Here is a 24,196-nt window from a genome sequence, read left to right as displayed (position 1 = left end):
TTAAGAAAGAAAAGGGATAGATGTCAGAGAGCCCTCAGATGGGAAGGCAGATTGCGTGAAATGTCTCACAATACCATAAATATTATGAAGGAGATGTAAGACTTATATTAGATCAGCGAAAGCTACAAAAATCATTTAATGGTCAGTGGCCACTGAATGATTTTGGCCCTGCACACAAGCCTGCAAATGGATGTTTATGCAAAACATCCATTTGCTCGGTGGTGGGGATATTCCCTGTGTAGCAGGGGGCGGGTGTCGTTCCAAGGCTCGCAAAGCAGTGAAATAATGCTGCTTTGCTAGCCAACCAGAATAAGGGCCGTTATGCCTTACTTTTCTGGTGTTTTAGATTCTGTGGAATGGTACAGTGAAACAAAAAAACAGACAGAAAGACAGGTTACCTGCAAAATAATTCCTGCACTGCTTAATGATAATAGAGGAAACAGCATCTTACATATTTATCCTAAGGGGTGTACCCACGGGGCGATGCTTCTAAGCGGATTTGACTACAGCGTCTCCGCCTCCCCCGGCCTGCATCGCTCCATGCGAGAGGCTCGGTGACTATGCAAATCACCAAGTTCGTTTGCCCAGGGACCCTGCACATGCGCAATAACAAAACATTGGTTCCCTGTATGAATGTGCAGGGATCGAGTGAATCAGAATGACGCCCCATATGCAATTCAGGGGGTTATTCTAGTTCACTCTTTCTGACAAATTCCTTCTTAGATGCACAAAACCATGTGCATTGCAGGTGGGGCAGATGTTACTTGTTCAGAGATAATTAGATTTGGGTGGGGTTTTACTTCAAAGTGAGATCTATATTGCAGTGTAAAAATACAGCAGTCAGTATTTACCCTGCACAGAAACAAAATAACTCACCCAAATCTAATTCTCTCTGCACAAATAACATCTGCCCCCCTGCAGTGCACATGGTTTTGTCCATCTGAGAAGGAATTTGTCAGAAAGAGTGAACCAAAATAATCCCCCCAGCTTTTCTATTATCTAACCACATCATTTGAGTAGATGTAATTTTGTAAATGACAAGCAAAGTTGAATGCTGAGAAAAAACTGTCATGTTCCACTCATAAATCAATGAAAGAGGTAATAAAGCCATAATTAATTATGTACAGTAATAGTAAAAATAATTACATATGAACCTGTTTACAGAATATTTTAATATATTTTACTGTGAATTATTTGCAAGAGAGCTTGCTTCTTTTTTAAATGTTGCTCCTACTAAAATAACAATGAAAATCAAGCACTTGTGCATTTTGAATAGGGAACAGTCTTCCTTTACTTTTGACTAGCTTTATAGAATCTCATCTATTGAATCTTGAATACATGACAAGCAATTTGATTATTGAAAAACATATAACATTCTGTAACACTTACGCTGACAAACAGGTGGCTTGCCTACATTACTCCATGATCCATCTTCTTGACATACTGCTGTTGATTGTTGACTAGATTGTAATCTGTAGCCTTCATTACATTCATATATCACTTTGCTTCCTAAAGTAAACTCATTTCCAGAAACTGAGCCATTTCCAGGTGGCTGGGCAATTCCACAGGATATAGCTGAAAGCACAAATAAATGTGGAGTGTTTTATGCATTATATTCTATGGAAGAACTATACATTCATTTAAATATTATTAGATGTGTAGTACTTGAAGACTGTATATTGCTTGCTGGTGAAAATTAGCAGCAGAAATAGATTTCCCATTCACGTGTAATTAAATTTAAAGGTCACATTTCCTAGATTGCACTGCTATAGTCAGTAATATTTTAGCATCTTGACTACTTATTTATGTAAATACATGTGTTTCTATTTTCATTTTAGAAAACAATACACTAATAGAAAGTGGCATATTATGTAAATGTATTTTAGTTTTAAATGACGTTCTTGAAATCCTTTTAACCCATTCACTAACAGGAATAAGTTGTATACTTGTATATCTTAATTACTAACTAAATTACACTCATGTACAAGACTTTGGGGTAAATGTAAGAAGCAGTGATAAGGGAGAAGTAGTGAGCCAGAGGAGAAGTGGCCCATGGCAACCAATCAGATGCTCTGTATAATTTTATATTATGCAAATTATAGATGTTATTTCAGTGTTAATTGGTTGCCATGGGCCACTTCTCCTCTCGCTCACTTCTCCCTTATCACTGCTTCATACATCTGCCCCTTTAAGAGAAACATTATGCTTCTGTACATGCTACAACATTAGTGTTCCTGTTGTTTATAGGGCATTGCTTAAAGTACATGTCTCGTCAGACGTTTACTGATAAAGCTTTTCACCTGTCCCATTTTTTTTTAATTCTGATCCAAAAAAGATTGGTAAATACATTTTTATTATTAATTTCTAGAGACATGCAACATAAAAAGCTTGAAATATGCATGCAAATATGCATGAAAAAATACTTTTAAAATGCATGAAAAGTGTTAAAATATGCTACATTAAATAATAAAAAGTCATTTTTAACTTATTTATTTAAAAATCAGCATACAATTAGTTGCAAATAAACCTCAAAAATAGGCCCACAGCATCTGCAGATGTCTAGTGCTGTACAAAGGGTTTTTTCTTCCTGGCTGCTACAGCATACTGCAGATGTATTGCGTCCAAAGCTCTTGCATCAACTACACGGACCCTCATCTCCAGCGCCGATGGATCAAATGTCAGCATAGCGTGTGAGGGCAGCGCAGTGGAAGGCTTCCTCCCTGCACCACATACTCACTGCAACATGGCATTTCATCCACGCTGCGTGATGTCACAACCCTTCTGCCTGCCTCCTCTGCTGCAGAAGTCTGTCTCTTGTGTAAGAGACAAGACTTCTGTGCCTAGAGCAGTGTCAGACATTGCGTACATTCAAGGTTCACCACACTGCGCACATATTGCCCCAGGCTGCACACTCTACCACTACCTGGCCAGCAGCAGCAGGTCAAAGCAGTGCTGTGACTCACAGGTGGGAAGAGGGAAGGGCCTAAAATATGCACCACCACTAGATTTTAGGTAAAATATGCAATAACCAGTGAGAATGGGCAAAATATGCAAATGCATATGCAAATATGCAAATGCATATAATCCTGTCTCTATTAATTTCCTTTTAAAAATAATTAAAAACAAAATAACTAAACACTTTTGACTGGGAGGGGTAAGAACATTAAAATGTACACACTGCTGGTGGGGAGGGGAGCATATAGAGACATACAGGGCCAGATACTCTAAGCTTCAAAAGTGATAAAATTGAGAGTGATAAACAGCCAGCCAATCAGCTCCTACCTGCTGTGTCACAGACTGTGTTTGAAAAATGTCAGACAGGAGCTGATTGGCTGGCTGTTTATCACTCTCCATTTTATCACTTTTGAAGCTTAGAGAATCTGGCCCACAGAATGCTGTTGGGGAGATGGGAGACATAGATATATGTACACTGATGGTGGGGGTACGGAGACATGGAGTTACACACACTGTTGGGGAACATGAGAACACACACTAATGGTGGGGGAGGAGCACATTGAAAGATACATACCTGTGGTTGGAGGAGGGAGGCATGGAGACACACACAATGCTGGTGGGGGAAGGAGGGCAAGGGTTCACACACACACACACACACACACACACATTGCTGGTGGGAAGAGGAGCATACGGAGACATAGGCCTAAGCTTCAAAAGTGATCAAATAGAGAGTGAAAAACAGCCAGCCAATCAGCTCCAACCTGTCATGTTACAGACTGTGTTTAAAAGATGTCAGACAGGAGCTGATTGGTTGGTTATTTATCACTCTCCATTTTATCACTTTTGAAGCTTAGTGCACCTGGCCCTTACAGACTTCTAATGAGGAGGTGGGTGACATAGAAATATACACATATTGATGGTGGGGAGGTGGGGTACATGGAGACACACACTGTTGGTGGGGTACAGGGATATGGAGTTGCACACACACACTGTTGGTGGGGTACAGGGATATGGAGTTACACACACACTGTTGGTGGTTAAGGGGAACATGAAGGCACACACAATACTGGTGATGGAGGAGCACATTGAGCAATACACACTTGTGGGTAGAGGAGAGGGCATGGAGAAACACACAATGCACGCCTGATGCAGGGAAGATGGCATATATACACACAAACACACTGCTGGTTGGGACAGGGTGGTATGAATACATACAGTACACACTGCTGGTTGGGGGAGAGGGACATGGAGACACACACTGGTGGAGGTTGTAGGATGATATGGAGAAAAACACACTGTTGGTTGGGGAGGGGAGTCATGGAGACACACACTGGTGGAGGTTGTAGGATGATATGGAGAAAAACACACTGTTGGTTGGGGAGGGGAGTCATGGAGACACACTCTGCTGATGGGGAGGGGCATGGAGACAGAGATGTTTAAGTTAAGTCCAGACGGTACTACATTATACAGGTTGCTAAGTGTGCAGTGTGAAATCGATAGCTTTGTGATCTATGTGTGTTGCCTGAAAGACTTTCAGGAAGCTTCATATTTAAAAATCAACTAAAAGCTATAGTTCTTTGATCCATGATATAATTTCTGCTAAAGTCCAATGTGAGCACTGAGAATTTACTTTGTTGTCCTTATCTTCAGGTAATACAGTGGATAAAAGAGTGTGCATTTGATATTGTTGGGGCTAATAATTGCAAATGAGGGAGTTAATAACAACAAATTATTATGAAAATACTCATTTCTGTTGATATCTGATGATTTCTGATGATATTTTATTGTAATTTATTTCCCTTTTAGACCTTTTGTAATAGCATTTTGCAGTTTATTAGGACCGAAACAGAAATATATTTGCCCAACCTAAAAACATTCTGATTGCTGTGCATGTTCTTTTATTTACAGTACATTAAACAGTGATTGGAAAGTACTCAAACTATAACCTTAAATACTGTAATCTGCAGATCTTTAGAGAATATGGAATATCTTTAAAAACGCTGGTTGTAAGTAATGGCTACATAAGTTTCACAGAAAACAAATAAAGTCCCTCATAGGGGTTAATTTACGAAGATGGGAGTTCTGTCCAGAGCAACCAATCAGAGTCCATCTATTATCTTGCAGAAGGTGCTAAATAAATAAGATGTAGAATCTGATTGGTTGCTATGGGCAACAGCCGATCTTCAAAAGAACTCCCATTTTAGTAATTTTACCACTTAGTAGATTTACCAACACAGCAACTACTTTTTTCCAAGAAATAAAATGAACATGTACTGTAAGTCTTATTCTGCATACACAGTTTTTGTGTCATCAAAAGGTACAGTATTAGCAGTCCTTTATATTAGTATTTCTACATTTTATGGAAGCTTTTCAGATAACGAATATGGTTCTCATTATGCATTACAGTTTTTTTCTATACACTTCAATATAGCAAAAGAAAACCGGACACTGGCACACATTAAAAGGGGAATGGATTCAATCGATGCCAATGTGATAGTGTATCTTTACAAGGCATTGGTGAGACGCAGTTCTGGGCACCACACCATAAAAAGACATAGATGAATTGGAACAGGTACAGAGAAGGACTAAGCTAGTAAAAAGTCTTAAATCACTAGAATACAAAGATAGGTTAACCAGGCTGAATATGTTTTCACTGTAGAAACCTAGGTTGAGAGATGATATGATTAAGGGGCAGATTTATTAAGCTTGGAGAAGAGATAAACTGGAGATAAAGCGGAGAAAAGGTGAAAGGACATAAAGCACCAGCCAATCAGCTGCCAACTGTCTTTTTCAAACACAGCTGATTGGCTGGTGCTTTATCTCCTTTTACCTTTTCTCCGCTTTATCTCCAGTTTATCTCTTCTCCAAGCTTAATAAATCTGCCCCTAAGTATGTTCAAATATAGGATTGGGAATCATATGGAACTGGGAGATGATTTATTCACTAACAGGCTTATACTTAGGACACGCGGGCATGTGCTGAGGCTCGAGGAAAAGAAATTCTGTACTGAATTAAGAAGAGGATTCTTCACCATTAGAGCAGTACAATTCTGGAACTCTTTGCTGGTGGGGGTGATTATAGTAATTACTGTTAAGCTGTGTACACATGGGGGCGATATATTGCTCAGCAATATATTGCGGAGCAATATATTGGTCAGTGTCTCCTTTTAATCAGCAACCAGAGATGGCTGCTGATGAAAGGGAACCTCTGCCAGGGGAGCCGCAGAGGGAATCAGCTGGTTCCAGGATCAAGCTCCTGCGACCAGCAATCATAAGGGGGCTAAAAACGGGAGCATGCACCCGGCAATTTATCGCTGGTGAACACTCCAATCACTTGCAATATGGTCTCTCAGCGCCCATATTGCCAGCAATAAATGCCCATGTGTACGCAACTTCAATTAATTTAAAACAAAACTGGATACATTTTTGGCCACTTAGGGAATCCTATAGATAAGACTTACTCAAGCCAGTAGTTACAAGTCAGATACAGTAGGTTGAACTCGATAGACTAACGTATTTTTTCAGCCTTAATTACTATGTTACTATGTGAAAGTTTGAACAATCCAACTTGCTTGTACAATAATGTAGGTCAGTAATGCTCCTTGCTAATTAAATTACATATGTATTTCTTAATGTACAGTAGGTCATGGTTTAGGATATTTTATCTTTAATTGTGAATAGCATATATTTGTGTTTCATGCATATTGTATATTTGGTAAAAGCTTATAGTTACAGTAGTTGTGTGTTTATTTCATGCTGTCTGCTGACCCAGCACACATTCTGATAGAGTATCTTACGAATTGTAAGCTGCAGCACTTTCACTTCAGGCTTTGCAACCCACTTTTGTTGCTTCCTGTATTAGAAGCCAGAAAGGGAAGTGTGTGACAACCTCTGCTATTCAAATTTGGAGTACAGTCAGGGCCATCTTATCGCATGGACTCAATAAGTAACTTCCCACAATTATATGGGCCTTTAAGCGTGAGTCCTGGGCTGCTGTCTGTGGTGTTTTTGGGATACATCTAGAGAATGCTGCCAGGGAGAATATTTTTTGAGTGGCTGGAGGTATCCAACAATAAAAGTCATCTTGTTTTGCTCAGGGCCTACAATACTGTTAAGACAGCCCTGAGTATAGCAATTGGCTGTGACATCATAGCCTGAAACTATATTACCACCATATCATAAACACTGTATAGTGGCATTTGACAGCTTTTAAAGTTACTTATCCTTTCTGTCAGAAGCACACTGTGGAGGTTATTCTGGTTGGTGCGGTCCGTTCCGAATTCTTTCGGAGCTGACCGAATGCCACGCTGTGCGGACATTGTAAGAACAAACGCCCACAGGTCCTCCGCATTCGGACGGACTCACTCTCTAAGAAGAGGGTGTGTTTTCGGACTACATCCAAACCGTGCGTGTGCGTCTTACAGCATCAGAACGGACGGGAAGCTGGCCGTACGCACTGATGCGGGGTATGTCCGCAAAACTCACGACTGTTATCTGAAGTCATACATCTGACACATGACACACTTATGCAATTAGGCAACCTCATAAAAAATGGATTGTTTGTAATTGTCATCAATTAAATCCTAATTGATCCTTAAACACATTAGTACCTCTTTAGATTAACCCTTACATCATGTGAAGTGCTATTCATTCATTGCTACCCCTTTACCTAGGTTTTATGTATGCTGCAAACATGTCTGGTTCACAATCAGAGGGAGAACAAGAGCATCAGCACCTCCTAGCTCAGCTGAACTCCATCACCAATGTGCACCTCACCAGAGACCAGCCATTGGGAGGTGACCAGGCTGCTGGGCCATCTACAGCTGGGCCATCTACAGCTGGGCCATCTTCTGCCTCAGCAGAATCATTGGGGACACAGCAGGTGGCTTCACAAGAGAGTAGAGTAGAGGAGTGGATTGTATTGTGTTCAGCTGACAGTGTTTCAGGTGCGGGCGTACTAATTGGGCGAACCGAATTCCTAGCACAAGAACAAGTGGTCTCCGCAAAGTGAAACTTGCTTATGAAGACCGCATATTTCATGCGTGTTGGTTCGTTTGCAGTCGGTGTGCTGTCCGAATGCACGCCTACCACAGTTAGTGCACTCCCTCGTGTACGCCCATATTTATGCCCAGTTTTTCCCACTTTGAAACCACGCCCTTGTGTAAGTACGATTGATGCCCAAAAACGCCCATATTTCCCGATTCAATTCGGTGGACATTTCTATACGGTATTAGTGAGAATGAGTACGGAGACCATGCGTGGCACATGCGCATGGCGTTGCCTACGCATGCGCAGACGGCTAAAAAGCGCACTCCGAAAGAATTCGGACCGCATCGACCAGAATAAGGCCCTGTATGTGTGTGGAATGAAGAGGCAATAGAGACTGTTCTAAAGATGTTTGTCAGCTGTAAGATCTCCTTAACTATTACCAACAGTGTCTAGCACTGGCTGACAGTCTTTGTGCACAAATGTCAAAATAATATTTTTGAACTGGTGGAAATTTTTTTAGGGGTTGTTAATGGTTGACAACAAGCATAATTCCATTTTTTTTATATAATTTCCTTCCATGGGCACTTGACACAGGTAAATGCATGCACATAAACCAAATGTTCAAAAACCAACATTTACTATATCATATGACAGATCTGATGTCCATAATTCTCATGGGATGCAGTCAATTTATTGCCAGTCAAAATGTGATATTTTGACATTTTGACCATGTTGCCATGATGAATGTCAGTATTTTGCACGTCGGTATTTTGACCGTTGGTATTTTGAATGTCAGGAAATCATTCTCATGATTCATTTAAGACAATGGGCAGTATTCAATGAGAAAAATTCGCCCTGTTTTATGGCGAATTTGTGCTTTTTTCACCTTGGACGGAGCATTTTGCTCTCCAAAAGCGAGCAACCCTATTCAATGTGAAATATTCGCCGTCTTTCTAAGTGATTTTCGCCGTCTCTCTCCGTGTAGCAATTCTCCATCTTTTCATGGAGAGCTGGAATGTGAACTTTTAAACTAAAAGGTATTTTTTTTTTTTATTTTGGTGTCAAAAAATCTGGATTTTTTTTCTGTGAAGGGGCATGTTATTTTTATTCATGTGCTTATAGCACATGAATATATATTTAATAAAAAAAATATATATATATATATGTTCTGGGGCAGCCAGGGAGACTTTAATCTCCCTGGCTGCCACCGTCCCACGGCTCCTTGCCAGCTCCCTGCCGCGGATGCTCGTCCGCTGCAGGGGTTAAGACTCGCTGCGAGTGGCGGCGAGTCTTAACCACATTGAATAGAGGGAGCAGGAGTGGCAGCGAGCCCCCTGGAACAGGGCGAGTGCATGGCGAGAGAAAAAATCTCTCGCCATGCACGGCAAATTTTTTTCATTGAATACTGCCCAAAGAAAAAGTAGTTTTAGAATACAATTCGTAATATAAAAACAGTTTAATTGAACACGGAATGACCCTAAATAGGTATTTATCAGATGTTTAAGTGAAATTCCACTCTTAACACAATGCAAATGTGCAGACTTTTAATAGATGTAGGTGCAGAATAATTTTATAGGTGTAGTTTCAAAAAAATTAAAGTTAATATGTAACTACTCATCCATAAAGTACCCTTTGGCATGTAAAACTTTAATAATGTACAAAGTGCAAATATTGATGTTTCTCTCTAATTATGTGCCTAGCAGTTGTTATGGTGAAAACAATCTATATACATACAAAAAATATACCTGTATAAATTGACGGAAAAAAATCAAACTGTTACATAGATCCTTTCAAGGTAATAGTGCAACTTCTTATAGTTATGTGCCGTACATACCAGGACGACCCGTTCACGATGCACATTGTGAGCGGGTCATCAGTGTCTCGTCCGACCCGCTCACGATCACACGGAGCGCACGACCCGCTCACGATGTGCACCGTGAGTGGTTCCGATCCGAACACGACCCACACCCGGCTGTATGGTCGTTTCCAGATCGTACCTGCTGCAGGTAGGATCTGATTAACGACCGACCCGCGGGGCAGCACATCCGATCGGAATCGGATCACAACAGGACAGAAAAGGGCCCAATCACCACACAATCTACATCCAATCGGTCAGAATTGGATCTAGATTGATGTGATCGGACCCTTGTCGTCCTGGTGTGTACCCAGCATAACATACATTGTTTAACATCAAAAGGCATTTGTAGTTTTCTAAATGAGACATTGAACCAAGGTATTTTGTATTTTTTTTTACTGCTTCTGATTTCTCATTTATTATTCCTTCCATTTATTTTCACAGTTTTTGACATAACATTTTCTATAACACAACAAACCTATAACACAGCAAACAAATACCTATCCACTAGTTGAATTTTATGGCTATCGATTTAATTAATTCAAAGGTGGTTGGAAAGTCATTTCTTAAAAATTCTTTCAGATACCCCTTTCAATTAGTGTGAATCTTCAATCACTTCATTCTAAGAATATTTGAGGTCATTGGCAAATGAATAATAATGTCATCTACTGTAGCTAATTAATTAAGGATATTTTTCCAGTAATAATCGGTGTTGGCTTCATTTTGTATGCTAATTAAAAACATAGCAAAGAGTATATAACAAATATTGTAACAGAATACATTAAGTTAGTTGTTTTAATAAATTTTTCAAAAATACATTTGAAACTCAAAATAAGATTGATTTAGAAATGACAAGCCTGGTAAAATCTGTTACCTTTAAAAAATGTGTCTTTCAGGTATAATAATTGTTTATTTCCTGTGGGCCACGGAATTCACAGCAAGGGGCTTCCCTAGTGCCCATGCAAGGTCTTGCTTCCTTGTTGTAGCACATTAGTTATGGCCCAGTTTACACTTTTCTCTCTCAATACTCAATAGTAGTTCCAGTATTTGGACACATTTGTTCTACATATACTGTACACACAATATTGCCTGCGATTTTAAACTTTACCTATCTCATAATGCTGGGAAAAAAAGTGGCCCTATGGTGCATGTTGCCCTGTGAGCTTTTATTTGCATCCACTTGCTCCTTCCAGCTTTAAAGGTCTATTTTATAGCATTTGATTTAACTGCTATTTTCTTTTATTTTTAAGAGGAATATTTAAACATTTTTTGCTTAAATCTAGCGGTTAATGTAAACAAGCAACTAACTGATTATGTGTAGTATTATAGCACATCATTGATATTGATGTGCACACCCATAAGACCTGTTAAAGGTATTGTGTTATGTTGCCTATCACTGCCCTAATCCATTGTAATTGACCTTTTTTCAAAAGTTCTCTAAAACTGGTCATGAGAGAATTGTGAATCAACGCATTAGTGAAAAAAGTAATGATTTTGCCACTGTAACCAAATTTTTTATTCTAGAGCAATTGTAAGCTTGTAAGCAGGACCTTCCTACCACTATAGCGGTCTGTTAATACCAAGTTCTGTGCTATTACTGTTATTAATTGTAAAAAAAAAAGCAACATACTATGCTGTGCAATTGTGAAAATATTCAAATGACTCATATGCCATTTTGTGCAAAGAGGCGTCCACTGGCGGTATCTAATATCTGCTGTTTACCTACAAAAAAGTCCTCTTACATTGTTGCTAAAAGCCACATCATAGCATTCCTTAGTGGGAGCATGTAGTGTAAAAAGCAAGGGTGTGGGGTGTGTGCAGGGTGAATCGGGCACTGATGCTACCTCTGCCCATTCATAGAGAGACCTTGTGAAATGTAATGAATGTGGGTAATGGGAGCTTGCGCTGGTGGCAGCGGCGTGTGTAAGCACACTCCTGCTAACAACAGCAGACAATAAGTGCCCTGTAATGCCATGACATTCAGCCTCCGTAAAAGATATTAGAGGATGCAACTGTACAGAAGCGGGTACATCAGATGCACATCGGTCAGCATTGACCTTCTATAATGTCTCTGACAGAGAGACTCTCCTAAGATGCCAAGGGCTCTCTAGCTGTGAGTGAACTTGCAGTTGCTGACTTTGCCCAGAAAACGATCTCGACATGCCTATGTTTTATGTTTTGTAAGCCTCTCCCAAGTGCTGGCCACCGGTCATTAATTTGGCAAATCAGTCCTGCATGCACTAATGCTATCAATCTCTGAACGTGCACAGTGCAGCTTTGGCAAATGCACAAAATATTGGCTCTACTACGTACAACTTTGACATGTTGTACATCTCTGAATTAGGCCCTCAGCTTTGCATACTGTAGCTTCGCTGGTAGAATGCTAAAGGAGTCCCAGTAATTCATTTTATTTCTTCACATTGCAATTTGAATTCCTAGAACTGATAGAATGATGCTATAAAACCTGAGCATTTTATTAAACAGTTAACAAATAATAGCAATTTAATGTTTTTATCATTACAGTACATGGTGACATTGTCATGTTTCAGAAAATACAATTAGTGAAAATCAGTATCATTCCAGCAGTGACATACAATGCAATATGGCATCTTGCCACGTGTAATTATCAAAGACATAGCAGCTGGCAACACAGAGTGGGCATACTCTTGCATAATAAAATATAATACATGGACAGGAAGAGAGTATTATTAATAACATCTTAAATGTATTAATTCTGGTCAGATACTGATTTACAGTATGTTCATAAGAATGATGATGGTATAAAAGTAGAATGCCAGCGATGCAAAGATTTTTTTTCCTCATACCAGACATTTTCAAGATTTTGATTTAAATAAAGAAATACAACATATATAAGAACATACAATGTAAAAGTAATTTTTTACAAGTGCAAAGATCATTCAATGCACAGGAAATAATAAAAAATACAGGGGCCAGAAGAGGAATATAACATACTTGGGGTGATTCTGATTCCCTAAGTGAATTCAGCCCCATTCCGATGGTTGGGGGACTACGCATGCACATGGTCTTTTATGCACATGTGCAGGTCCCCTTTGCAAACGGCTTTGGTGACTTGCATAGTCGCAGAGCCATTCACAGGGATCGGGGCTGGCTGGGGGCGAATGGCTGCCGGTTCAAGTGTCACCAATTTGAATGTCCATCGTTTCATGGTCATCCCCATGAAAATGCTGGGAATTCCCATGGGTACACAGGCAGGATGAAGTGTGCCGGAAGTAGGTGGCTGACATCATATGTTGTCAGCCGCCCACCCTGTCTTCACCCTGGAGGCCACAAATAAAGTCATTCTCCACTGACTTTTATTTGCGAAGGCAGTGAAATCATTCCATGGTGGGTACCAAGGAATGTTTTGTCCTGCAGCAGTGGCTGACAACATATGATGATGTCATGTGAAGGGATGAGTCTTCATTATACATCCCCTCGCATGCATGGAAGGGACTCTGTGGTGGGTGGGTATTCGGCAGGGCAGACTCCCTGGCACTCAGTAAGCTGTGATCTTCACAGCTTACCGAGTCAACCAGAATCAGACCCACTGTGCTGTATAACGTAAAATGATACATATTATACTTTAACAATCTAGAATAAAAAAAAAGATATAATGGTAATAAAAAATCATAATATGACCAATTAGTGGACAAAATATCTTAAAATGAAAGATAAAAATACATAGATCAGATGAAGCGTATGATAAAGGTATTACCACAAAGCGGTGCTAAAATTCTGAATCACTTCATAATACAATTCTGGAACACTGCAAAGTACATTGAAAAAGAACACTGTAACATGCTGCTCTCAGAGGCTTTGTTGTATAGGCTGTGCTCACCCAACTTCTGTTTAAGAGCTTTTCAATTCTGTTCCATATATTTTCGACCATCAGACCAGCAGGCCATATTGTACATTGGGTTTCTAAGGACAGCTCAGTGTGTTTTTTACTACCCGGTACATACCTGGCTTGCTTCTTGAATTTTCCTTTTCTTGGTGACTAAGTATTATTACACTTTGTATCTAATATCAATGTAGCCTATTTCCGACTATCCCATTCTGCTGGTGATACTAACAATAAGCCCATTTTCTGGGCTTTCACTTCTGTCACACTGGGCCTTAATTCTGCTTGGTGCGGTCCATTCCAAATTCTTTCCGAGGGCGCATTTTAGCCGTCTACGCATGCATAGGCAACACAATGCGCATGTGCAACGCAGTGGAAACCCTCTAGCACTTATAAAAAAAAATACAGTACTTCTGTTCATTAGGTGGTCTTATTGGACAGATGAATGGAACAGAAAATCCTTGTAGTCGATTTTCATTTATGTTAATTCATGCAAAAAACAAAGACAAAGGAATCATGTAATTGACATCTGTCCATACAAGAAGTTGGTTTTTGCACCCGTGCAGGTGGGCGGGAACTGTTTCCTCCACCAAAAATTGGATATGATGGTTAGCGTACCCAGACTCACATCAAAGATGTGGCTATTAAACACATCAAGGTATCTTTTAGTTTTTGATGCGTACCCCAACTCACAATGTGTGGATGTTGTATTCGCACATCAAGGTATCTTTCAATGGGGAAGACAAATGATGTTACCAAGGGAATGCGTACCCCAACTCACTGATAAAAGAGCTGTGCCGTTCACATCAAGGTATCTTTCAGACCACTCAGTGCATGGATCATAAAAACTTTAATGTCTTCCACATCAAGAAGTACATGTCATACAGAATAAATTGAAATAAAAACAAAGTAATTACTGTGACTGCCGTATAGAGGTACAATGGTGAAACGTGGAGTTCTACAACCTGGGGGGTCCTCCGGATGATCCAGCCAGGTAGTGTCTTTAGCCAAGGTCCCAATCTAGATGGCACACAACCATTTTGATCCACTGTGGGTCCTCTGATAGCATACAACGCGTTTCTATCCACTGTGGGATCTTTTTCAAGTGTACAGAGGAGTGTATACTTGAAAAAGATCCCAGAGTGGATCGAAACGCTTTATGTGCAATAAGCCACACAGCATAATGCCAATTTCACATAAGGCCATACACCATAATGCCCATTACACATTGTGCTACACACCGTGATGCCTGCTACATATTTGAAACATGTGTTTAAAATTTCTAGGCAGAGCAAGTGCCATGAACAATACTATATAATTGGTTTATTATATCTGGACAGACCTAGGCAAAAGTTATGGCTTTAATGTTTGCCGTTTGCTCTGCAGAAAAAAGTAATTATAAAGTATATAAATATTTTCAGTACTAATTTAACATTATTATTCTGCATTGCCAGTAAGACTTTCCATCATTTGAATTAAATTGTACCTGAGTTAGGTTCAACTTGTTGAATAGTTCTCATTTAAATACAACTTTAGGTACACTTAATGTTATAATTAAATTAAATAACAGCAACACTGTCCTTCCACTTTCAAGAAAATCCAAATTAATATTTATCACCTTTCTGTTTGGATACATTTTTATTTATTTAATCTTTTTCCTTTCCAAAATGCATAACTTCCCTTGAGACATTTAAACCTGTTTTCGTTTCCAGGGTTGACTGATGAGAGGATAATCATCAGTTAGTTTCTGATCGATGCCTTTATAGTGCAACAAATTAATCTTTTATGTTTGCTGTATGTTTCTCGTCAAAATAGGCATCTTAAGATTTACAGTGTCTATTGATCGGTTAGTATGCAGATTGTAATATTTACATAGGACTTACCCTTACATATTGGTGCTGGTGATGCCCATTCATACATTCCATTAGGATTTCTAATGCATGTTGTGTTACTGATCCCAATCATTTGGTATCCTGATTTGCAAAAGTAATAAACTCTTGAACCAAGGTCGACACCTGTCTTGTTCAAAATGCCACCATTATTGATAACTGTGTTCACACTGCAGTAGGAAGCTGTAAAATAATAATAAAAAAATCCATCTATATAAACATATATAGTTTTTTTATTATATTTGCAATCAGATGAATGAGTAATTAAAAAGTTCCATGATAGAATTACATTGAAAGGTAACAATTGCCCTATGTATGTAACACCAATAACTGTGTGACTCTGTAGGCCTCACTCCCTGCTCGGGGTAAATTTACTAAACCTTCTAAAAATTAAGTGGTGAAACTGCCTATAGCAACAAATCAGATTCTAGAATGCAATATAAAAGGATAGATATAGGGCGACGGGTGACGACTGTCAGGCCGGCCCAACAGTCATGACCCAGTCCCATTCTTGGCCCCTCGTCTGAATCTCAGCAGGCATGATTCAATGTCCCAACTGCCTAGTGCTGAAAAGGGGCCGTGGCCGTGAGAAACGGCTGTGGATCGTCGACAGGCAAAATTAACCCGACTGGCTTGTTTTGCCGATATGCCTGTTGAATGCTGTCGGAAAAGACATCATTGAATAGGCTCCTGCCACTATTCCCCATTGGAAATAGCGGTGGGGGATTGAATACCCCCATAATCTGAATGGTTGCACGTGGCATTCAACTTTTTTAACATTTATAGGAATCAGAAATACAGACTAAATACTGTCTGCACAGAGAGAAGTATGTTAAGAAACAAATATGTTTATTTATGATAAATGTGTTTAGAGCCCAAAGTAAAACATCAAAGGAAAGTGCTGAAAAAAAGTTTAACCATTGGCTCATACCTGTACTGACATTAGAATGATAAATGATAATTATGAGATTGGCATAGGCAATAGAACTATCTCTGAGTGGAGCAAATTGATATTTAAGCAATTTATCTAGGAAATGACACCTATTCACACGTCATATGTTGAGTAGGATATGCTCTAACCCAGGGGTAGCCAACTCCAGTCCTCAAGAGCTACCAACAGTTCACGTTTTCCAGCTCACCTCGCAGGTACACAGGTGCACTGATTACTGACTGACACATTATAAAAGATCCACAGGTGGAGCTAAATACTTCACTTGTGATTCTGTGAGATGTGGAAAACTTTAACTGTTAGCTCTCAAGGACTGGAGTTGGCTATCCCTGCTCTAACCTCAGGGAGACATTTTCTGTCAACCTTTTTTCTGTTTGTTTGTATTATTTGCTTTACCCACTTTTTCCAGCTCTGTAGAAATAAGTGGTGCCTTGCAAACAAATAAAGCTGATTACATCATCTATAAGGCTTTTCCCATTTAGTTTTTAGGGTTAATGGGTTTAGGGGGTTATTCTGGATGGTTTGCAATGGTTCGCAAAAGCAAATTCCTTATTTAATGGACAAAATCATGTGCACTACAGGTGGGGCTGATGTAGCGGAGATAATTACTTTTTGGTGGAGTGATTTCAAAGTGAAATCGAAATTGCAGTGTAAGCATAGAGCAGCTAGTATTAACTCTGCACAGAAACAAAATAACTCACCCAAATCTAACTCTCTCTGCACGCTATCAGCCCTACCTGCAGTGCACATGGTTTTGTCCATTAAAGAAGGAATTTGCTTTTGCAAGCCAACCAGAATAACCCCCTTAGTGAGTATATGTAAAGAAGTCAAGGCTATAGATGTGATTTTTGCAGGAAGTGCAAACGCCACAATTTCGTCGTCATTCACTTTTTTTGCTGAATTAAAATGTCTATTCCTGGAACTTGAACTATATTGCACATCCAGAAAGTATATTAAGCCAGAACTGAAGAAGGCTTGACCAGCAAGAGCAAATCTATTGACAATGCTCCAAGGTAAAACTATTTGCCAAATGTAACATTAAAGCTTTTAAGTTTTACTATGTTTGCCATTCTTATATATATTTTCTCAGTCCTATCAATGTAAATGTTTAATTTGAGATCATAGCTAACATTTTTTATGTGATGAGCCTTGATTTAACATGATGAACATGAAAAACCTTGATCTGATGAATTGCCTGTCTCTGGGGAAACAGTCTTTAATAGAAATGCTGACCTTAGGAAAAGAAAATATATGATACAGTGTACTGTAAGACTCCATTTAAGAAAGAGATGTAATCCATTTAGTACTCACAGAAGGGTTTATGTCCTTTGCTCGGTACTTAACAAACAGTAGTAAGCTTAACTTAGAAACATGATGTCACTGGATCTTGTTAAATGCTGATTTCATATGTGTTAGTATCACGGACACTAAACTGAATATATTGTAGGCATACCTTTATTAAATAGAGCCCATAATGAAGTATTTTCAAAATACAGAGATATCCAATGTATAATTACAAACCTGAGTAACGAATTTTAAAACCTTTTTTGCTTGTGGCATGATCGGTTGACCAGCGAAGATAAACATTATTGCTTTTGCTGGTGAAATTTTGTTGCCCAGTTAAATTTCCACTTAAAGCCACAATGAGTGAGCTTTGTCCAGATGGCCCTTAAAAAAAAACAAAAAAAAAAAACAGAATGCTATGATAAAAATCAATTGTGTAGAAATTAATGCATTTGGGGGAGTCATTCTGGTTGACTCGCAATGCTGCAAATTTTGCAGTTTTGCGCATCAACTAAATGACGCCCCCCTCACTCGCCGATTTCCCATGCAGGCATGTGCATAGTTCTTAACATCCAGCATAGATGTTAACATCCAGCATAAACATCTAGCATAAACATCTAGCATAAACATCCATTTGCAGCCTTGCCTGGAGGCCGCAATCATTCAATAGTTGCCGACCATCGAATGATTACAACTGGCCATGCAAATATAAGTCAGTGGAGACTGGGTGGGCGGGCAGCTGACATCATGTGACATCGGCCATTTGCCCCCGGCACCCCGTGTCATGGCCAAATCACCATGGGAACACCCAGGATTTTCATTATAATGCCCATGAAACACTGGGCATTCCCATGGGTGCGACCCATGCCCGCTGCCCCTCGCCCCCCACCCACACTGCGCTGTGCGAATGGGCCTGTGACTATACAAGTCGTTGCGTCCGTTCGCAAACGGACCCTGCACATGCGCAGAAATGCTTATGCGCATGTGCAGAAGTTAATTATCACTCCCCAATGACCTCCTAAATGCGCTTTTGAAGAAAAAGTATACCGTATATACTCGAGTATAAGTCGACCCCAATATAAGCCGAGGCACCTAATTTTACAACAAAAAAACTGGGAAAACTTATTGACTCAAGTGGGACCCTCACTCGAGTATAAACCGAGGGGGGCTTTTTCAGCATAAAAACTGTTCTGAAAAAGTAGGCTTATACCCGAGTATATATGGTACTTGTATTTTTGTGCAAAAGAAATGTAGCACTGAAAATTAAATACTACTGTACATAGATTTCAAACCATGTACTGCTGCTGTATTTATAGGAATAAGAACATTATTACAGTCAATAGCATATGGATTTTAATTAGTGGTGGGCAACGATTACAATTTTTAATCGCGATTAATTGCATGAAATTTTTGCGTTTAAATGCAATTAATCGCACTGATAAGCACATAAGTGCCGCTTACCTAAAATCTCGTTGCCAGGGGTTCCATGCTCATTGCCAGGTGGGATTACATGCTTGTTGCCAAGGGAGATTGCATGCTTGTTGCTATAGTAGGTTTCATGATTGTTGCCAGGAGTTTACTTGCTTGTTGCCAGTGGGGGTTTTGTGCTCCATGCCAGGGGGGTGGGGTTACTTGCTCCATTCCAGGGGGGTGGTGGGTTACTTGCTCCATGCCAGGGGGAAGGTGGGTTCCTTGCTCATTGCCAGGGGGGTGGTGGGTTACTTGCTCCATGCCAGGGGGGTGGTGGGTTACTTGCTTCCCTCAAGGGGGTGGTGGGTTCCTTGCTCGTTGCCAGGAGGGGGGTTCCTTGCTCATTGCCAGGGGAGAGGTGGGTTACTTGCTCCATGCCAGGGGGGTGGTGAGTTACTTTCTTCCTTCCAGGGGGGTGGTGTGTTCCTTGCTCGTTGCCAGGGGGGGGGGTTCCTTGCTCATTGCCAGGGGGATGGTGGGTTACTTGCTCCATGCCAGGGGGTGGTCGGTTACTTGCTTCCTTCGGTACTCTTTACCTAGAAGGGCGCCAGCGATTGAAATCGCGGGCGTCGGGGGTAAAAATCGCGGTCATCGCGGTCATCGCGGGTAAATCGGGATGCCCGCGATGACCGCGATGACCGCGATTTTTCCATAGGGAACAATGTTAAAAATGCTGATTGACCGCGATTTTACTGTTAAATGCCTCAATGGACCCGATTTGGCCATAGGAATCAATGTTAAATGGGCCACAGAGCCCAAATAGGCACAATTAACCCTTAAATGTCCCCCCCAATTTTTAACGCCACCCCACGATCCACGCCAACCCGAAGCGTGGCGAGCGCAGCGAGCCCGCGAGGGGCGGCGGTACGCGTCCTCCGACCGTTTCATGCCCTACTATCCACTAGGGCGTGGAGTGAGAATATAATAGTGTGGCGAGCGCAGCGAGCCACCGAGCCCGAAGCGTGGCGAGCGCAGCGAGCCCCGCGAGGGGACGCGGATACCTTCACAGGTAGACGCGTCCCCTCGCGGGCTTCACAGGTGTCGGCGTCGCCACGGACACCTGTGAAGCCCGCGAGGGGACGCGTATAACTGTGAAGGTATCCGCGTCCCCTCGCGGGGCTCGCTGCGCTCGCCACGCTTCGGGCTCGGTGGCTCGCTGCGCTCGCCACACTATTATATTCTCACTCCACGCCCTAGTGGATAGTAGGGCATGAAAAGGTCGGAGGACGCGTACCGCCGCCCCTCGCGGGCTCGCTGCGCTCGCCACGCTTCGGGTTGGCGTGGATCGTGGGGTGGCGTTAAAAATTTGGGGGGACATTTAAGGGTTAATGGGCTCTGTGGCCCATTTAACATTGATTTCTATGGCCAAATCGGGTCCATTGAGCCATTTAACAGTAAAATCGGGTCCATCGCGCCTTTTAACATTGATTCCTATGGTAAATCGGGAGCATCGCGTCGCGGGCATCGCGGGTACATTTATGGCCGGCCGCGACGAGACCGACACGATTTCCATGTTTAACATGGGTTTCAATGGGAAACCGCGGGCATCGCGTCGGTTGCGTCGCGGTCAGACATAAATGTACCCGCGATGACCGCGACGGGCGCCCTACTAAGTAAAGAGTACCCTTCCTTCCAGGGGGGGGGTGGGGGTGGGTTCCTTGCTCGTTGCCAGGGGTTGCAGGGTCCACAGAGCTCCCGGAATCCGCACTTCCGGGTAGCGCTGGTCACTCTGAACATCCATGACAGACGCTAGAGGTAAAGGAGCACCTCTAGCGTCTGTATCCTTCACAGCGGCAGCCATATTTGGAGGGGCGCAGGGTCTCCGTCAGCATGTGGACAGAGACGCTGCACCCCTGCGCTGCAGACTCGTTCATTTCCCCGTGCCCGGCAGCCCCCATCTCCCGATCCCTGACACTGCAGCACCCCCATCCCGCTGCGCCCCCCCCCCTCGTGTTAATGGCGATAATAAATGTAATTGCCGTTAATGTGCTGGCGCGTTAACGCGATATTAACACGTTACGTGCCCAGCACTAATTTTAATATCAATCCTATATATTTAATTATAAAACCCTATAGTTACATGTATATAAAGATTTTATTTTATGCTTTAAAAGTGTGTTTTTTTAAACTAAAATGCAATTTTATACTCTATCATGTTCAATGTAGCAAGCAAGCATGTAATTGACAATAGCTTAAAAAATAAGCTGTAATTACACAGTTTAGCAGTTGTGCATATACTTATTAATATTTCATTTCTTACCATCAAATATCTCAAGTTCATCAAACTGTTTTTCACTTTGAAATGTATCCACATAAATTGATATATTGTAACCTGGCTCAACCTTAACACTCCAGGAACATGTTTGAGAATTAGGATAGTTTAATGGATATCCAGGACTGAGGATCACCCCTGATGACTCTTCACGCATTTCATTTGCAGGGCATTGTGCTGTAAAAGAAAAATCAAGCAGTACAGTATGTTACACATTACAACAAAGGCTGAATGATAAAGTTAATGCAATGGTCAGCACCTTAGTTAGAGATTACAAAATGGATAGTTATACTATAAATTAACTATTATCCTACGACAGTGATGGCTAACCTTGACACTCCAGATATTGTTGAACTACACATCCCAGCATGCCCTGCTACAGTTGTGCTATTTATTCCATAAGTTTGTATTCCAAATGGCTTTATTCCATAAGTTATTTTATGTCCAGCTTAGTAATTGTTTTTGACTTATGGGAATAGGGATGTGCGGTGAGGTAAGTATATGAGCCCAGGGTTACATGCCGCATTATACACATGTGCAGCAGAATATACTGCTGGAGATTAGCTGAGTTTGGTGGATAATAGATGTGCAGAAAAGGTAGCTAGGCGAGGCATTGCCTCACCTGCCATAGACTTTTTACTCAAGAGATTTGACTATAATAATGATTAGAATATTAAAAAGATTTTTTTATATATTCTTTGTATTTTTTACATACTTTATAAACTCAAAACTGCGGTATATACGTTAGTATGATAGGAAAGGCTCTGCCTCACCTGCCTCACTCCACCGCATACCAGTGGACATATGATAATAAAAACCAGCTTTTTTACTCTACTCAATGGTAAGAGATTGGACAATTGTTAGGTAATGGATGTTTAGCATAAACATCCATTCGTTTGCCACGGATAACCTCCCACATCTTTCGATGGTCACCGACCATCAGAAGATGTGGAAGGCACACGCATATAAAAGTGACATTCAAGTCACTTCAATATTCTTGTATGCTGGGACGGATATGGGTGGGCAGCCCCCTGCACCCACGTCACAACCTCATTACCATGAGAATGCCCAGAGTTCTCATGGGAATGCCCATGTAGAGCTGGGCATTCCCATATGGTAATGGAGCAGCACGGCGCACCCGCCCTTCTCTGCTCTCCCTCCCCCACCCAAAAGCCGTGTAGGGTGTGTGCACCCAGTGAACCGAAATTTCACCTACATCTGCATATGCACAGAAACGCACCTGCACATGTTCAGACGCGCAACATCGGTACACAATGTGTCTCCCATATAGTGTACTTAGCATAGGTGCTATGATCTGCAATTTTACCTCTAGTGAGTTGTACTACTGGTTCACAAGTGGTAAAGGTACTGTATAGGTGAGGGAATACCTCACAGATATCTTGACAAAGGTCCATGGGGGACAGAAATATTGACTGTGCTGCCACAGTTTGTTGCTTGAATTAAATGAAAAGCATTGGGTAAGTTGGGAGCACTCTCCAGACCCAAAAACACCAAAAACCACTTTTTTTATTATGAGTTGCACTACCAGATAATATGACCAATTGTTGTGACTGAAAATCCTGCAAATCTTTAAATAATAGGTCCAATAACTATATATTTTCAAAAGAAGAAGATTGTGGCTAAATGTAATCCAGATTTTTAAGAAATCAGTTTATGGTTTCCAAGTTGCCATGACCCTTTATGACCAAATTATATTTCAAAACTAAAAGGTAGTAATAACAGACATGCTATTCAGCATCGTAGAATCTAGGACTGTTTCCAATTTTTACAATGGATATTTCTGTTGGGTAGTATAATTATAGACTTTTTTGCCAAGCCACAGACAATAAACTTTAGCACTTCCCTTTACTGAATGATCAATGACAAAAACATAATTATTGTTACTATCAGGAAGTTGCTAAAAATAAAACAGAAGCATTTTTGTATGTCTTAAATTATTTACAGACCAAACATTCAGCATTAAATATATAATGTGCAGTGATCACAGCCAGACCACTAACATTTATTGCAAAACTGAGTATTTTTTAAGCATAATATTTAAATATAATGTAACAGAATCGTGATCTCAAATTACACTGTTTTGGCAAAAATAAAAAAGTTAGACATTTGTTACAAATACATTTGAAAGAACAAAACTATATTGTATTTGATTGTATTTCCGTGAATAAGCATATACTGTAGATCAGGGCTGGGCAACACCGGTCCTCCAGATGTTGATGCCTTGCATCAGTTTCAACATGGCCACAAAACTAATGCAAAGCATCCTGGGATGTGTAGTTCATTAACATCTGGAGGGCCGGTGTTGCCCAGCCCTGCTGTAGATCGAGGTTTTCTCATTATGACATGCTATATAAGAGAAAATAATTCAGAACTTTATAACATTTAACATAAAGTTAGAAGTAATAAGTATCAGTTAGGTATAAAAAATCCAAAACATTTTACTTTCTGTTTAACACTGCAATTTCCTGTTTTTTTTTTTTTTTTTTTTTTTTTTTACTGTATGTGGATAATAAGGTTACCTATGCTATAAGGAGAACTCTAAAAGCCATGGCCAGGATGTAGTTGGTCCTTGACTATATTCGTTGCCCGCTTTTTTTGCTTTAAGTCTTTTATTATAAAGGATTATTATGATCATCGTAATTATTAGCATC

General features: G+C 40.7%; 1 protein-coding gene across 2 annotated transcripts in view; it reads right to left on the bottom strand.

The window, feature by feature from the left end:
• CSMD1 (CUB and Sushi multiple domains 1) overlaps positions 1-24,196 on the bottom strand; it is a 1,658,539-nt gene that overhangs the window by 159,939 nt on the left and 1,474,404 nt on the right. The window contains exons 47-50 of one of the 2 annotated variants that reach the window (XM_083177358.1): positions 21,513-21,701; positions 18,020-18,166; positions 15,550-15,732; positions 1,390-1,575 (exon numbers count right to left, since the gene is read on the bottom strand). In XM_083177358.1, coding sequence (XP_083033484.1) covers positions 1,390-1,575; positions 15,550-15,732; positions 18,020-18,166; positions 21,513-21,701 — 705 coding nt within the window. Of the gene's footprint in view, positions 1-1,389; positions 1,576-15,543; positions 15,733-18,019; positions 18,167-21,512; positions 21,702-24,196 lie in introns of both variants that reach the window. The other variant, XM_083177357.1, reaches the window with a different exon arrangement.

This window comes from Crinia signifera, chromosome 3 (genome assembly GCF_055691185.1).
Source record: "Crinia signifera chromosome 3, ASM5569118v1, whole genome shotgun sequence".
In the NCBI taxonomy this organism is placed as follows: Eukaryota; Metazoa; Chordata; class Amphibia; order Anura; family Myobatrachidae; genus Crinia; species Crinia signifera.
The sequence above is the reverse complement of the archived record's forward strand: the minus strand, read 5'-3'. Positions and strand labels throughout refer to the sequence as shown.